Source organism: Lepidochelys kempii, chromosome 1 (genome assembly GCF_965140285.1).
Source record: "Lepidochelys kempii isolate rLepKem1 chromosome 1, rLepKem1.hap1, whole genome shotgun sequence".
NCBI classification, from domain to species: Eukaryota; Metazoa; Chordata; order Testudines; family Cheloniidae; genus Lepidochelys; species Lepidochelys kempii.
Window position 1 is genome coordinate 260,618,204 of NC_136380.1, and position 18,227 is coordinate 260,636,430.

Below are 18,227 nucleotides of genomic sequence, written 5' to 3' on the forward strand. Positions count from 1 at the left end.
CAGTTACAACTTTGTTTGTCTCACACATAACTGTCCATATTTTCAGTTGGCAAGTTGGAATTTTCTCCACCCAGAGATGACTTGTGTGTGCGTGTGGAAGTTTGAACAGAAGGGGTTCAATTGTTTTCAAGTGGCTCGGGGGTAACAGTCAAGGTCTGGACACCCCAAGAGGAGAATAGGGGGTTAAATCTCCTCCCAAAATAATCAGTTGAATAAACAGATTGTATACAATGTCATTATGCTGTAAAATATGTTGAATAAGGTCTTTTGTGAAATCTTGTAATGTTCTGAACACGAACATCATTATGATAACGCATACACACGGAGACTGTGGCTATGAATGTATGTATTTGTGTATATATATAAAACTGCTTTCATAATTTGTGTGGCAACATTCAGCTCTATCTCTCAGTGTGGCATCAGGCAGGGAAGGGGCTGCCTCCCCAGCCAGACAAGACTAGCTCCGAGCACCTAGAATTGTACAACGCTGGAAAAGACAAATGATGAACCATTAAAGTTCATGGGAAAACATTGAAACAACCTGAAACTGAAAAGAAAACACCAGTCTTGGAAAACTAGGGATATGTCTACACAGCCAACGTTAAAGCGCTGTCTCAGCAGTGCTTTAATGCGGCTGTGTAGTCGCACTTTACAGCGCTGAAACTTGCATTGCTCAGGGGTGTGTTTTTTCACATCCCTGGGCGAAGAAAGTTTCAGCTCTAAGTGGTAGTGTAGACAAGGCCTAAGAAACAAGGGTGTTTTTCCCACTTTGATATTTATAGTGACTAAAGAAGAAAAGAAACCTGAAAATTTCTTAAAAAGTGAAGGGGTTTGAAGTGATGGACAGTCACTTGACAGGTATTAGCCATGAAATGCTGGATCCTCTCTGGGATGGGGTACGCTGGGAAACAGTTGAGGAAACAGGTAAATTGTATTAGGAAAGGTATTTTTATCTAATTCAAAAGTATAAATCCTGAAGATGCATCTTTGTTTGCAGTGTAACTTTTGTATGTTTGGTCTCCCGCACTAGTTCCATTTCTTGAATGTGATATTTCTCTTAAATACACCTTTTGTTTGTTTTTTGCCTCAAGCACGTCTCTGATGTGCAAACTGTGTGGAGAGTATATGCCAAAGCAAGCTGCCAGCTGGGGATTAGTTTCACACTTTCGGGGGTAATGAACCAGAGGGGAAAAATCCCAAGTGTCTGGTAATTAAGAACTCAGGGTGGCTGGATTTGGGGAGACGCAGGACTGGAAGTGATGTTGGTGTCACCCTGCACGGTGTTACTAGGCTGGTGGAAGCCAGGGTGAGACTTTGAGTACTGCTACGCTGCAAAATATTCCCGCATCAGTGAGTCTCAGAGCCCAGGTCAACTGATTTGTGCTCTCGCTGTGGGACTCACAGTAGCAGTGTAGGTGTTCCCTCTGGGCTGAAGCCCCAGCTCTGAGAACCACCCCCCTCCCCCAGGTTTCAGAGCCCAGTCTCCAACCCAAGCAAGATTGTGAGCCCTCCAGTGTGAGCCCTGCAAGTCAGTTGACCCGGGCACTGAGACTCGCTGCTACAGGTGTGGGGGTATTAGGGTATTTTTGTAATGTAGATATGTTTTGTGCTTGTGGGCAAGCTACTGGTGTCAGGGCTCTGAACCAAAACTGGACAGCATAAAGGCACACATAAAGCAGGCTGTGACAGAATACTACTGGTGTGGATGTTCCCCAAAACATCACAGGGGACTTCCATATCATTTAACTATATCTGTCGATATTATTGCCGTACATTGTGGTTTTTTGTGTTGGTCTTTTGGTGCTAGTAGCTGTAGCACCAAAATGTTTCGATACTGGAAGTTGACATTTTGCATGGAAATTGTCCTCAAGTGGGACTGTGAATGTTAGGTAAAAACTGGGTTTGATTTGAGAGAGTTCTGAGGGTTTGAAAGCTTGCACTTCCACGGATATAATTTCTTAGTGCTCCTTGCCCATGTTGTAGCTGTGGGAAGAGTGTATTTTCCGAATTGCATGGCTAACTTAGCTGCAATAGTGAATGTGTGCATTGAACAAGCTCTGCAAGAGCTCTTGCTTTGTTCACTACCTGTTATGTATAGAAATTATTTTATGGCCTGGTGTACAGATCAGTGGTGTCACTACAAGGGGAAATGTGTATTTGGGGTAATAGAAAAAATTGTATGGGGCAGATTTTTCAGACATGTCAATCACCTACAGTTCCCACTGGCTGCAGTTAGAATTGTGGGTGTTCAGCACTACTGGCAGTCAAGCCTACATGAAAAATAGCATGCAATCATGTAAGGACTATCATAACACAGACTCTTAGGGAGCAGAGTTAAGGTTATATAGACAATACCCTAATTTTGGGATGCTGACCTTGCAGCCATAACATTTTCTCTCTCTCTCTCTCTCTTTTTTTTTTTTTTTTTTAAGGTAGTTCATTGCTTCACTTTTCCTGTAACTGGAGTTTTCCAGTAAGATCCTCTGTATTTTCAATATCCCATTACTTCTCTCTAAAATGCACGGGGCCCCACAGTGCTGAAATTGTATAATCCTCTTGCTCTTGGAAATGGGGACCCTCATCCTATGTTATCTTCACTGGCTTCTTAACAGTCTGTCTCACGACTCATCCACTGTCACTCTAACTGGTTTCTGGTTCATCCTCTGTCCCTTTCCTTAGCTTTCTGTCCATCTCTTAAATCCATTTAAAATTGCACCTCCTGGTTTTGTATCAGCAGGAAGTTCCTTGGGGGAGGGGAGTACAGACTGTCTCCTTGGAAGAGGGGAGGGCTGCTTTGGCCTGACGTCAGTCAGTCAAGGGAGTGGCATTGTGGTATGGGGCCACAGGGAATATGTAGAGCAGGTATTCTTGGCCTTTCTCCTCCACCATGTACCCACTCCCCACTGAGCCCTTGATGTGCCCCAGAATCCTTTGCCCCAGTTTCCTGTGACGTTTTACTGGAGCTGGGGCAGGGAGTGAACTGAATTAATGTTTTAATCTCTAAAGCACATTCGTGCTATGAATGTTTTTTCATACTACTACTACTAGGATTCATTGAGATCAGGCAAATAGTTTAAGGGTGCCCCTAGCAGCTACTCGAGATGGATCAGATGAGCAGCTGTGCTTAGGGAGTGGAATTGTCCTCCCAAGACAACTGCTGGACCCCCTTTGAGATCAGCTGGTTTGGAGAAATCTTTGCCCCACAGAGGTTGGGAGTCAGAGGGCTATTGTGGTATGGTTTTGGCACTTTCACGGTGAGACGCTTGGATCCTTGGACCCTTGGACAGGTTCCTATTCACTGGCTCCCTGTGCAGCAGCTGATGGCACCTTCCTGCTTTCCTGACATGATTTATCCACCTCCACTCTGGCCGCTCACGCCCCTGGTTCTGACATGCCAGCAGCAGGGCTCTCTTTCTCTCTCAGGCAGGTCCCAGATGACTGCTTTCAGGAAGGTTTCCATAGCAACTGAAGGCAGGAAAAACCTGCCCACCAAGTTCAGTGCCTTACTATCCGGCCCATGTCTAGGGAGGGGTGCAGGCAGGAGGAGCAGGTGTGGTGATCAGGCAATTGGTGGGGAGAGGGGACACTGTTAGAAAGGGCTGTTTGTGACCAAGTGGGCAAGGAAAGGTATTGTGTTCCTCTGTGACTGCACTGTGATGAGGAAGGAACCCTCATCACCCCCAGCAGCAGACCTCTCCCTCCTCCCTTCATTCGCTAGCAGGCTGGATAATTAACTTGCCTTCAGTTCACTTTCTCCTCCACAGCTGTGTCCAACCCACTGGGCTGGCCCCTCGTTAACATGCAGCTGACAGGCTGGGTGCACTGGTTGAGCTGTGCAGAGTATGGGACAGAGAACAGCAACATTGTAAAATGCTCCCCACTCAGGTGCTGGTCAGTGATTCAGAGTGAATGTAACGTAAACCACAATGAAATACCAGGGAGTCTAAAGAAACCTAAAGGGACTCAGAAAAACAAGTAGGGCGAGGAGCCAAATTCCACCCTGACCTAATCCCCCTGCAACTCTAATTGGCTTCAGTGAAGCTGCATGAGCAAAGGGTAAGGTGAACATACGTCCCGTTTTGACCGGGATAGGTCCCCCCCTTTTTTTTAAAGCCCTGTCCTGGCCGTCCTGATTTTTTTTCCCCCAAAAGTGGGCATTTGTCCCGTTTGCTCTTGCTGACTTGATCAGTTGGCAAGAGCAAACAGGACAAGTGCCCACTTTTGGGGAAAAAGTGGGATGCGGTGCAGAAGGGATGACTACATAGATGCCAGCCTCCGCAGGGGAAGGCCGGAGGACAGTATTCCAGCATGTGAGCCCCCACAGGGTTCCAGTGACCAGGCAACAGCCTTGCACGGGGGGAGGGGGAGAAGCGCAGGGTTCCAGCGATGGGGAACAGCTATGGGGCAGGGGGCCCCCGGGCGAGCAGCTGAGGCATCCCGTTTTCTCTTTGGGAAATATGGTCACCTTAGCAAACGGTAGGATGTGGCCCAAGCGCCCTACACCCTGGGCCCAATCACCTAAGACATGGTGGTAGCAACCTTAAAAAGGCAGTGTCAAAATGCAGGTGCCAGTCAGAATGAGGCACGAGGGGGGAAGAAATAGCCCTTATGGAAAGCTCCTAACCAAACCTATCTACGAGGTTCAGATGCAGCTAAAGCTCACAAGTAAAATGAGTTTGGAGGTTCTAAGCTCAGTTTTTGGTGGTGGCTTATTCACATTGCATAGTTTTCCTTTTAGCCGCTCACGAAAGACCCAGCACTGAAAGAGGAAGAGGGATGCAAGGCGGAACTCAGGGGAATTAACAGAACTACATGCAGGAAGCAGTTGAGGACAGCATAGATAAGTGCTGTGCATAAGTTCCAAACAAGTTCTGCCCCAAGGGAGAAGTTTATAGGTTTTTCTCACTACAGGTGGTGGAAATAACCAATATAGGTAGGGTTCAGTAGGTGAAGTTCTGCTGCTAAATTTGATTCTCGCTACTCACTGATCATGCCATCTGATCCTATTTAGACAGCTGTTCAGATAAGGAAGGAAGGAGCATTGTCATATATGTTCTCAAACAGCTGCTTTCCACTCTGTAGCAATGGCCTACACGCTGCCCAGCTAGGGATCCTGGACCACTGTAGTTCCAGTGATGTCATCGCTTGCCATTGGAGTTCAGCAGGTGCTGAAGCCATGAGCCGTAATGGACCAAGTCTGTGTTTGGGAGTCTGGTATAACCTGGGATGCTTTAAAACAATTTAAAGTCCCAAGTCTAGATTTTAGTGGGCTTTTATTAAAAAAAAGTTTCACCAAACCTGACAACAAATGGCATGATTCTTTTTTACATTCAATGTAACAAGTCTATTTCTGGATTGAAATCTTTCCTGCAGTCCTGGCAAACCATCTACAAACCTGCACATGCTAGAGAGCTGAGAAATGAAGCCAAATAGTCTGGCTTCACTGTCTGAGCTGAATCACCTGTAATAGACAAGACCATCTTCCAACCAATCAGGATTGTTCCCTATAGTGTGTTCTCCTGTGCAGGGCCCAGTTCACCTTAGGCCATGTCCACACTGTAAAGTTTTGCTGACCCAAGTTGCATTGGCATACAGCCGCTGGACTTAGTATATCGCTTGTGCACATGCATACTTGGCTCCATGCATCAGTGCTGCTTGTGTACACCAGGAGAGGTTGTGTCCATGCACAGTGCGATGCGCCAGAGATAGGTATCCCGGCATGCATCCTGCCACCATTCAGCACGCTGTCTTTTGGGTAGTTTTGGAAGATGGGGCAGAAATAAGTTGCGCAGGGGTGACTGGGAGCAAGGGGTCAATTTCCCATAATGTGGTGGTCTCCATCCCATAATAGCTCTGTCCTATAATTTTCGCACGTATTTTAAATTTCCCACGAACCCGCACAGGACTTGTCACTGTCCACCATCTTAGACAGAAGCATGGAGCCTGCACATCTCTGCACTATTGTCATGAGCATCGCAAGCACAAGCCACACAAGCCTCTGGTGTTTGCAGAGCCAGCAGAAGAACTGTGGGAAACATTAGGATTTCCTCATGGTCAGTTTGCTGTGGGACAGAGCGAGAGCCAGTTTGGTGGCATTCATAGAGCAGCTGCTTCTGAACCTAAGAAACAAGCCGTGACTGGGGGGATTTCTTTGTAACGCAGGTTTGGGATGAGCAGTGCCTGCAGAACTTTTGGATGCACAAGGCCACGTTTCTGGATCTATGTGCCAACCGCACTCTAGCCATCCATCACAGGAATATGAAACAGACCTGCACTGACCACGGAGAAGCAAGTAGCGATTATGCTGTGGAAACTTGCAATGCTAGATTACTGCAAGTCAGTGGGAAATAATTTTGGAGTGGGAAAATCCACTGTGAGGGCTGTTGTCACGCAAGTGTGTAGGGCTATTAATCGTCTCCTGCTACGCAGGGCTGTGACTCTCAGCAATGTGCAGGACATAGTGTATGGCTTTGCAGCTGTGGGGTTCCTGAACTGCGGTGGAACAGTAGATGGCATGGACATCCCTATTTTAGTCCCAGAGCACCTTGCTGCAGAGTACATAGATAGAAAGGGCTACTTTTCCATGGTTATGCAAGTGCTGGTGGATTACCGAGGATGCTTCACTGACATCAATGTTGGCTGGTCAGGGAAGGTGCATGATGCTTGCATCTTTAAGAACACAAGACCGTTCTGAAAGCCTTCTTTCCCGACTGGCAGATTCCCATTGGTGATGTTGAAATGCCAGTAGTGATCCTGTGGGATCCAGCCTACACCTTACTCCTCTGGCTTCTGAAGCCATATGCTGGCCACCTTGACAGCACCAAGGAAACATTCAGCTGCTAGCTCAGCAGGTGGAAAATGCCAGTTGAATGTGCTTTTGGTAGATTGAAAGGGCACTGGCACTGTTTACTTATCAGATTGGATTTTAGTGCAAAAAGTATCCTGATGATTATAGCTGACTCTTGTGTCTTTATGAAGCCAAGTGGGAAAAGTAGCCACGGGTGGAGCAGCTGTCTGCCAAGTTTGAACAGCCACATACAAGGGCTATCCGAAAAGCTCAAAAAGGAGCTGTACGGGTTGGGGAGGCTTTGAAAAGAGCACTTTAGCAGTGAGCCACAATAATGTGCTGTGGTGTATTGTGCTCAACCTGACATTCCAGACTGGGGGCCTTTTAGGGATTGTGTGGTTACTCCTGTGGGCATTCTGCATCAAAAAATTAAAAATTCTGGCCACACTATTTTAAAATTCTGCATATTTTATTTGTCAAAATAACACAAATATAATCATTCCAGTTTCAATTGTTTTGGTAATTTATTTCAAAACACCTGTCGGCAAGTATGTCAACAATACAGACAACGGCAAACAAGATTCCTCGCAGGAGTAGAGTTAAAGAAACCTCTATAACAACCGAGTTCCAGTTGGGGGGTGCTTAAGGGGCTGTATGGGCTGCCAGAGCTCAGACACCTGCACTCCCATCCCCCCAGAGCCCAGCTGCGGGGCACCCCCTGGCCCACAGAGCCAAGGCATGGGGCACCCCCCAGCCCAGACACCAGCACCCACAGAGCCTTTACTCCCCCTCGTCAACTTCTTTACTGTCCTGCCGGGGGACATGGTGTGCTGTGGCCCTGTCCTACCTCACCCTTTGCCAGAGCTGGCTGGGTCTCCCAGGCCCTCTCCCGTCCCCAGGAGAAAGAGGATCAAAGAGCGTGCAGCCTCTAGCCCTGCCAGGCTGAGCACTTCACTCATTGTGAGTGGCAGCCAGAAATTCCTGCGCCTTTCTCCTGTCTGCTCTTTCCTTCTCCATGCAGTCTGCCATATTCACCCTGCAGGCTGTCTGTTCAAGATCTGATGCAGGATCTCTCAGAACATGTCCTCCCACATCGTCTCTTTTTTCTCTTCCTTATCAGGGTCAGTCTTTCCGCTGCTGTGACGGTGTACCCCTCAAGGGCGCAACGGCTGCAGTGACAGATAAAACACACTGGTACCATTCTTGGTATTGTAGGTACGGAAAGTGAAACCTAAGATTCAGAACTTCCCCCTTTCCTTGCTCCCCTAAAATGTTAAACAAGACATGCTTATTGACACTTCTGCTTTGGAGTGATGGTGTCTGGTGCCCCCCTCAGTCAAACCATGGTGAGCATGACCTGCTGGGGTGAGGGAAACAATGAGGGAATTGCTTGCTTGCATGAAACTGAGTACAGGGCACTGGCACCTTTTTCCACAGGTAGTGGTGATGTTAGCTGTTGTCTCACTCATGAGGGTAACAAAGGCAGAGAGATCACAGCTGCTCCTGGCAACCTGAAGTTGCCCTGGCCTGTATGCTGTTAACCTGTGTACTGCAGTGGTGCCTGCCGAAGTTATCACAGACAAGTGTGGGAAAGTGTCGTACCATGCAGGAAGAAATACAGTTGTCATCCCTAGAAATCTTTGGGAGAGGATTTGCCATGTATATGCATGGAAGCTTCATTGCGATCTCTCAGAGGATTCGAGGGACATTCCCTGTGTACATAAACATACTGCTCCACATGGTCCCCGACCGCCTAACTCTAGAGGGGAATGAAAAGCAGATAGCAACACTTCCACTCTTTGTTGCACCACTACCTCATGTAGTGTGAGTAAATTAATGAAAAGTTGATGGCCATGTCCTGCTAAGTTGGGGTTGCCATCGCTATAATGGGAAATTTATTAACACACTTACCCGAGATTCCCTCCCCTGCGTAGAGCTCGACAGGAGAGACTAGCTGTACTGCGGTGAAGTCAAAAACAGGTCCTGAACTCTCGGTCTTCTGTCCCCCATACTCCTCCTCCTCTTCTTTGCCCATCTCCTCCTCCTTGCTGTTCACGATAGGGGCTTGTTACTCAGGCTCTTCAGAGGTATCCACTGTGGTATGATGGGTGGCAGTGGGGGTCTCTACTAAATATGGCATGCAGCTCTTTGTAAAAGCATCAGGTCTGGGGCTCAGCTCCAGATTGACTGTTGGCTTTCCTGGCTTTCTGGTATGCCTGCTGGTCCCTGTCGTACCCCTTCTCCTGCGTTCCCTGAGCAATCTGCTCATAGATGTCAGTGTTTCTTCGTCTGGATCGGAGCTGTGCCTGCACAGGCTCTTCTCCCCTGGCTCAGGAAATCCAGTATTCCTGACTACTCAGGTAGGAGTGCATCTGGAGCGTGTAGCTGGCATGAGCAGTTGCGCTCAACAGTGGAGAGCTGCTGGGTGTGCTCACCAAGCTAGGCAATTAGAAAAAGTCTTTTCAAAAATTTGCATGGCTTTAAGTGGGGGCCAGGGACCTTCCAGTCAATGTAACCTCTGGGCAGTGGAGCTAACAATTGTGACCAGAGCGGTCAGCACTGGGCATTGTGGACAGCTGCGGGAGGACTGTTAGGGTTGACATAAGTAATGTGGTGTCTTACACTTGTGCTGCGTTGACCTCTACTCTGAGAGCTGGTCTTACTGTGTTGGCATAACAGAGCACTTAGATAGGTGGGAGACAAATTTAAGTGTAGAAACATGCATGATTAGGTCAACAGAAAGCAGCTTACATTGACCTAACTTTGTAGTGTAGACCAGGCCTCAGACTGTGTTGAGTGGTGAGACTCCCACTGCATCCCTTGGGGAGACTAATCCATAGCTTAATAGACCTCACTCTTATGAAATGTTTCTCTCTCTCTCTTATTACTCCTAGTTATGTCCCCTTGTACCATTCAGAACAATTCCTCTACAGCCTCAAGGTTTACACCCTTTTTATTGTGCAAGATATTCTAAAGCTTTCCCTGTAATTCCTGGTTTACGGTTAGCGGCGTTCCCTCCAGTCTTGAATCATGATCTGAATTCCTTCCAGGTCATGTTTTCCTAGTGCCCACCACTGAATGCAGGATCCTGAGTGTGATGTAAAAGTAAACAAACAGCTTCTGTGGTGAGCAGCAACTTGATTTTTGACTTTCTTTTCCCTTTAAATCTGACATGATTTTAGTATCACAAGAATGGTGTAAAGAGATCATTTTACCGTTGCTCATATCCCTTTGTTACTCAGGTCAGAAAGGAATTTCCCTCAGGCCATGTGGGTAGGTCTTGGGTTGAGGGGATTTCATCTTGTGGAAAATTGGTGGGGGGTTGTTCATTAGGAGCAACCGGGACACAGTTGACCCCAGGTGTTGAATGAATACTCTCCTGATCACTTCTGTTTTTCTACCTTTATTTTTTTTTCTTGAGCAGAGCAGTGACCTGAGACTTTTTGGAGGGCAGCACGCCTAGAGATACACGTCGCCCTCCATCACGCACACTCCTCCAGCACCATGTCAGGTAAGTAGAGGATGCCAGGCCTTGGGGCATATTTTCCTGTCTATGTCTGAGGGCGGGACCAGCAACAATAAAGCTCTATTGAAAGAGCCTGTTTGTTCTTTTCACATAAACTGCTGCTGGTAAGCTACTGTCTCAAGGAACCATTTTCCCTTCGAGTGATGGTCCCCATTGTATTCCATTGTGGGTTTATGCATGCACCTGGAGTCAAGAATCTGAAAGTAGCGTCTCTTGGTGCGTGAATGCGCCCTGGCTAACCTCATGCCTCCGACCAACGGGAAAAAGGGTCCTTCTCACCGCCACATGGTCTGGGTCAGAACCTCCCTGTGTTCATAGCTTTAGCGTCAGCCTACAAAATAGGATTTAGATCTAGCATTGTTAATAGCTTTTAGCAGCTTATACAGTTTTATAATTTAGTGTTTTTATAGATGTTAGTGTTAGACTCTTTTCAAGGGGGAAACATCCACCTCCCCGTAGCCCTTATGGGTAGTGGACTATGCCCAAGACTCTGGCCTTCAAACTCTGCACTTCCTGCCTGCGATCCTTCTCAGTCAGGAGTGACCACCAGCACTGCCTGTACTGCCTTGGGGAAGCTCACGTTGCACTGAGTTGCAGTATCTGCTGGTCATTCCTCAATCATATCTGAGAAAGGTGGGAACTTCATCTTTGGAAATACCTCATGGAGAAGACCACGCGTCCTCAATCAAAATGCTGCAAAGTCCAAATCTAGTAGAAGTTTGTCAGGGATCAAAGAAACACTCTCATAAGCATTGAGAGTAAGTCTCCTTCTAAATCCACTTCAGAGAAGTCGGATGTGGCTCGGAGCAAGCCCATCAGCTTGGCCTAAGGGAACTTAGTATGTCCCAAGTCCCAGATGCATGACAAAAAAGCCCACAAACATTGGGCTACATCAGTACTGGCCCACGATCGGTCAGTACTGTCATCATGGGCACCTCCCAAGCCCCAGGATCTGCTGGCACTGACAAAGACTAATCATTGCCAACTTCACTTATCCATGGCACCATCTTCCTCAAAAGTAAAACAATCTCCTCTGGCTCCAGGAGCTCAGACAGATAGAACCCTTTTACACTGGGGAGAACTGAATCCATTGCTGCTCCACAGGATGTTTTTGCTCTCCCAGATCCAGAATCCCTTACTCCAGTGGGTCCCTCTATCTCAAGAAAAATACGACAAGGAGAGTCAACCACTCCATACTCGGGATACAACTCCCCTCCAGCAACACTGATTGTATTGCCACTGGAAACAGAATTGGCCACCTCTTCCTCGGGAGACTCCAAACAACCTGATGAACCTTTGTTCCTCCATCCTACATATCCTCTGCTGCCCAAAAGACTTATACCAGTTTGGGACCAATCTCCACCTCATCTAACTCAGAGCTGCTAATATCCCATGCCATAAGGGCCTCCATAACCCCATCAACACCTTCTACGGGCCATATTGGGGGTCTTGGGACCAGTACCCCTGCAGAGTTGGTCCAATCTGCTAGGGGAGTTGCCCCTTGCCTCCCCTCAAAGAGGACGCTCAGATCTGCCCCTGGATCCTACAGAGGAGGAGGAGCAATACACTCCAGATCTGGTCATTCAGCTGGAATTAGTAAGACTGCCTTCTTCCTCTCCAGACGAAGCAGTGAACACTTTGTCTCCTTCTCCCCATAGTGACCTCAAACAGTTCCAGGACCTTCTTTACAGATTTGCGACAGAACTACACATTCCTCTTGAAGAAGTCCAGGTCTCCCACCACAAACTCCTAGATGTCCTCCACTCATCTGGATCCAACAGAACAGCACAACCTGTTAATGAAGCCATACTGGAGCCAGCTAAGATGGTCTGGCACATACCTGCCACATGTGCTCCCATTCCAAAGAGGTCAGAAAAGTGTTATTACGTGCCAGCCAAAGGGACAGAATTTTTGTTTTCTCACCCCACTGCCAACTCACTGGTCATCAGGCTGCTTCTGAAAGGGCTGAACCGCAACACTGCTTGTCTACTCCTACAGATAAAGAGGACAAGCGTCTGGACCTGTTGGGGAGAGAGTTCTTTTCATCATCTAGTCTCCAGTTCAGGCTAGCCAATTACTAAGCACTAATGGCGAAGTACAACTTCCTGAACTACTCCAGGCTTGCAGAGTTTACTGACAGTTGTCCACAACAGGACAGAGCTCATTCTGGGCTCTGATAGATGAAGGCAAACTGATAGCCAAGACCGATCTCCGGTCCATAGTTGATACAGCTGACATCTCTGCTAGAGCTGTGGCCTACCGCCATTGTTCTGCATAGGGAGTCATGGATCCATGCATCAGGATACCCTAGGGTGGTCCAGAATAATGTCAAGGACCATCCCTTTGATGAATCGCAGCTCGTCTGATGAAAGACCAACAAGTCCCTCCATACCTTGAAGAACTTTAGAGTTACCCTTCACTCCATGGGCATATACATGCTTGCCCCTAACAGGAGGTTTCACTGCCAGTCATCTAGACCTAGGCCTATGGCTCAACAGTTTTTCAACCAGAGGCCCTATGAACCACCACACAAGAGGCAGAGGATTCAAAAGACCTGCTTCCCCCCACCCTCTGCACCCTATCTTCGCCTCCAGCTAAACATTATTTTTGATGGAAGCTCGAGAGCTGTGAACCACTAAGCCCAATACCTTCCAGCCCCCTCCTCCCCATCATTTGGGGGTCATCTAGCACTCTCTTTCAACACATGGAGTGCAATAACTGACAAGTGAGTGCTGAACAAATCCTCCACTCCGGCTATACAATAGAGTTTACATCCCTGCCTCTCCAAAGCACCCCCATCCCTACCCTCCTTCAGGGACCACTCTCACAAGAGTATTCTCAAACAAGATATGGACTCCCTATTGGAGCAAGGAGCAATAGAACATGTCCCTCCTCAACACCAAGGGAGCAGGTTTTACTTGACTTCCTAGTACCTAAAAAGAAGGGCGACTGGAGACTACTCAGTGTCCGCCGTCTCAACCACCTAATTCACAAATTCAGGTTTTGCATGGTCACATTGGCATCTATAATCCCATCTTTATAAAAGGACATTGTTTATGGCTCTCAGCATGAAGGACACCTCCTTTCATGTAGACATTCACCCTGCTCACAGACTCTTCAGATTCGTAGGGGCTCTGACCATTTTCAATAGAGTGCTCCCTTTTGGCATAGCAACTGCCCCCAGAGTCTTTACCAAAGTATTCTCAGCAGTGACAGCTCATGTCAGATATCTTGGTCTCATTGTCTTCCCCCACCTCAATGACTGGCTCCTTATCACTAAGTAAGGCCAGGAGGCATGTGTTCATCAACTTCTATTATGCTGCACCCCTTCTCCTCACTGAGGGTCAGTGTAAATGCCAAAAAATGTGTTTTTACCCCTATACAATTTCTGTATTGGGGTCACCTTGAATTCTATCACTGAAAGAGTGTACTTGCCCAAGGGCAGGTTCTAGACCATGAACAATATTATAGCCCAGGTACCAGTCAAGACATGTCTGCCTCTTAGGTCATATGGCCTCATGCACTTACGTTACCCCATTCGCAGGATTCCACCTTCGCTGCCTTCGGACATGGCTGCAGTTGGTATACTCGCCAAACCGCCTTCCCATGAACTTAATGGTAACCCTTCCCGCCAAGGTGCTATCTTCCCTTCTATGGTGGACAAATCCTCACCAGGTATCTGTGTACATCCCCTTTCTGCCTTCCTCACCGGACAGGACCATTATTACAGATGCATCCCTATTATGTTGGGGAGTCTACATTAACATGCATAGCACAAGGTACCTGGACATTTCGCAAGTCCAGGATGCACATCAATATCCTGGAATTGTGAGCAGTCCTTTCTTCCATTCATCCACACTCATCGTGTCCTTATAATATCAGACAGCCTTACGACTTTCTCCTACATCAACAAGCAGGGAGGAGCAAGATCCATCCCCTTGTGTGCAGAAGGGGTCAGCCTATGGAACTGACATGTCAGCAATCAAATCATCCTATCAGCAGCCCACCTTCCAGAGAAACAAAATGTGCTTACAGACTCCTTCAGCAGACATTTTGCAGTCGACCACAAGTGGGAGCTCCACGACTCAGTACCGCACAATATTTTCACTCTATGGGTATCCTCAACCAGGGATCTGTTCGCCTCTCAAACAAACGGGAAATGCATCACATATTGCTCCAGAAGAGCCTTAGGTCACCACTCCCAGTGTGACGCTCTACTTCTTTCTTGGTCGGACCAATTGAACTATGCCTTCCCTCCGCTACTGTTCTGCCACAAGTTTTATGCAAAGTCCGGCAAGACAAGGCACAGATTATCCTGGTCACTCCCTACTGGCCCAGACAGTTTGTTTCCCAACCTCCTATGCAAGTCATACCAAGTACCAATCATCCTCCCAATGTTTTCATAGCCCGTGACCCAGTGGAGAACGGTAAGATCGAGCAGCCTGACCAGTGTCTGCTTCACCTGACCACTTGGTATTTGGATGGGCATCATCCTTAGAACGTTCATGTTCCCCAGCTGTACAAGACATGCTTTCTAACAGTAGGAAGGACTCTACTAGAAGATGTTACTTAGCTACATGGAGGCGCTTTTCTTCTTGAGCACATCAGAAGCACAGAAATCTGCAGAAACTGCAGATATTCCTCTCATCTTAGTCTATATCCTTTCTCTAAAGATACCAGGCCTGTCCATTACCTCCTTGCAAGTCCATTTGGCAGTGATCAGTGTATTTTGTCCACCTTCTCAGGGCTGCTTTGTCTTCGCACACCCACTGATCACCAGGTTCTGGAAAGGCCTAATCAGAACATTCCCGCCTATTCAGAATCCTGCTCCTCACTGGGACCTGAACCTTGTTCTCTCAGCTCTTACAGGGCCACCCTTTGAACCTTTAGCTTCTTGCTGCACATCTCTCCATGAAGGTTGCATTCCTTGTCGCCATCACCTCAGTCAAAAGCATTGGCTAGCTTGGAGCAATGATGGCGGATACTCCTTACACTGTATTCCGTAAGGATAAGGTTTCGTTGCGTTTACACTTAAATTCTCCCCCAAAAGTAATTTCAAAATTTCATCTAAACCAGTGGATTCACTTAACTGTGTTCTGTCCGAAACTGCATCCTTCCTCAGAAAAACAGAGACTCCACTCCCTCAGTGCTTGGCAGGGCTTGGATGTTAACCTGAAAAGAACAAAACCAATCAAGATGCTCCTGAGGCTATTGGTTGCTATAGCAGAAAGCATGAGGGGACACTGCATCTCCACGCAGAGAATCTCTGAATGGATCTCTGGCTGCATTTTATTCTGTTATCTATTGAACTTTCCTCTCTTGCCTGGGTAAGAGCTCATTCCACAAGAGCACAAGCAACAGCTATGGCATCACTTCAGGAGGTACCCCTCCTTGGTATCCGTAAGTAGCCACTTGGGGCTCTGTTCACACATTTGTGAGACATTATGCCCTGGTGCAGGACTCCTCTGCCGATGCTTCCTTTGGGACGGTGATCCTTTGCTCAGCCCTACCGTCTATCTCCTCACACCCTCTTCCTATTTAAGTACTGCTTGTCACCCACAATGGAAAACAATAGGGATCATCACTCAAAGAATAAGGGGAAGTTACTTACCTGTAACTGGAGGTTCTTTCAGATGTGTGGTCCCTACCTGTATTCCACAACCTGTCCTCCTTCCCCTCTGCTTCGGATCTTCTCTGATTTGTGCTAGAGAAGAAACTGGGCAGATGATCAGTCTGCCCCACGCTTTAGCCCGTCGGTCTGGCGCATGCGCAGACCAGTGGACACTGCTTTCAAGTTCTATGGCTCCGAGCGCATGGTGTGCATACGTGAACCCACAGTGGAATACAGATAGGGACCGTGCACCTCGAAGAACCTCCAGTTAGAGGTCAGTAATCAGAGAAATTCATTTATTTTAATGTGCTGCTTTGGTTGGGAGACCAACTGTAAAAATGCCTCTTCCTTCCCTCAAGATGATCCTGCCCATGTTCAATTGGTATTAATCCAGTTCTCCTCACCACACCACACGGAGCCCTGCAGAAGCTGCCCCAGCCATGGGACATAGAGGGAGAGAGGCTGAGATCTATTCTGCTTCATGCATCATCATCACCACTTTGCTCAGCTCTGTTCCTATCCAGGATCTTTCCCTCATGGTGGATTTGATGTTGTATGAATACAAAAAGAAGAAAAAACTTTTTTCAGAGATGTGTACCGGAAGTTCTCTCCCGCTTTGCTCCAACTACCAGCTGATCAGCCTGGGGTGGGAAGGAGTCTGAGGGGTGGTGAAGCCTTGTACGTCTGAGCCTTTCAGTCCAAGCCTTAGTAAACTATGGCCATGTCTACACTAAAGGTGTGATAGTGGCACACCTACACAGCTGTAGTGTAAGCTCTTTCCACAGTGACTGAAGGGTTTTTTTTGTTGTGGTAAGTAATCATAGAAGATTAGAGTTGGAAGAGACCTCAGGAGGTCATCTAGTCCAACCCTCTGCTCAAAGCAGGGCCAACCCCAACTAAATCATCCCAGCCAGGGCTTTGTCAAGCTGGGCCTTAAAAACCACGAAGGATGAAGTTTTCACCACCTCCCTAGGTAACCCATTCCAGTGCTTCACCACCCTCCTAGTGAAATAGTTTTTCCTAATATCCAACCTAGATCTCCTCGACTGCAACTTGAGACCATTGCTCCTTGTTCTGTCATCTGCCACCCCTGAGAACAGCCTAGCTCCATCTGCTTTGGAACCCCCCGTTCAGGTAGCTGAAGGCTGCTATCAAATCCCCCCTCACTCTTCTCTTCTGCATACTAAATATGCCCAGTTCCCTCAGCCTCTCCTCATAAGTCATGTATCCTAGCCCACTAATCATTTTCATTGCCCTCCACTGGACTCTCTCCAGTTTGTCCACATTCTTTCTGTAGTGGGGGAGGGGGCCAAAAGTGGACACAATACTCCAGGTGTGGCCTCACCAGTGCCGAATAGAGGGGAATAATCACTTCCCTGGATCTACTAATGCAGCCCAATATGCCGTTAGCCTTCTTGGCAACAAGGGCACCCTGTTGACTCATATCCAGGTTCTTGTTCACTGTAATCCCCTTGTCCTTTTTTGCAGAACTGCCGCTTAGCCAGTTGGTCCCCAGCCTGTAGCAGTGCATGGGATTCTTCCATCCTAAGTGCAGGACTCTGTACTTGTCCTTGTTGAACCTCATCAGATTTCTTTTGGCCCAGTCTTCCAATTTGTCTAGGTCACTCTGGACCCTATCCCTACCCTCCAATGTATCTCTTTTCCCCCCAGCTTAGTGTCATCTTCAAAAATCCACCTCTCTGAGTGGAAGTAGCTAGATCAACAGAAGAATTCTTCCATTGACTTAGCTGTGTCAGCATAGACACAGCACTCCAAGGGTGTGCATTCTGAGTGCCATAGCTATGCTGACTTAACTTTTAGGTGTAGACCAGGGCTGTATCCCCTTCCAGCAGGGACAGTCTCGGATTCTCTCACCCCACATTCACAATCCTTCCCCATCTCCCTTTTACTCCCCTCACAACAGTTCCTTCTGTTCCATCCATCCGTGGTGGAGGTGCTGCTGGACAACTGCAGCAGAGCAAACCACTTACCCAGAGCTGTGATGCTCCCAACTGAACAGAGCAGGGGTTGAGTCTGATTAGTGAACATGGCTCCTTTTTCTTTTAAATGAGGAGCTATGGAATGGGACTAAATCTGGCTTTAGGTTTTTTGTTTTTACTGTAACTGCAGTTTCAGCCACCGCTGGTTGAACTCCCACTACAAACTCTGAGAGGAGGTTAGATTTATCCCAACCCCTCAGTTCTACTGGAGCTGCCTCCTCTTGGAAGAGACAGATTTGGGGTCTATGTAGATACCATCAGCTCACAAGTTAAACTAGTCTGGATGGCAAAGCTCCAGGAAAC

At 47.6% G+C, this 18,227-nt stretch overlaps 1 protein-coding gene across 8 annotated transcripts in view; it reads left to right on the forward strand.

Moving 5' to 3' along the window:
* The window catches only part of SGSM3 (small G protein signaling modulator 3), a 94,224-nt gene that overhangs the window by 11,839 nt on the left and 64,158 nt on the right, over positions 1-18,227 (forward strand). For 7 of the 8 annotated variants that reach the window (XR_012156549.2, XM_073327084.2, XM_073327073.2 and 4 more), the window contains one exon: positions 10,212-10,298. Coding sequence is in view for 7 of the 8 variants with exons in the window: in XM_073327084.2 (XP_073183185.1) it covers positions 10,292-10,298 (7 nt within the window). In the remaining variant the exon portion in view is untranslated. Of the gene's footprint in view, positions 1-7,907; positions 8,003-10,211; positions 10,299-18,227 lie in introns of all 8 variants that reach the window. The other variant, XM_073327081.2, reaches the window with a different exon arrangement.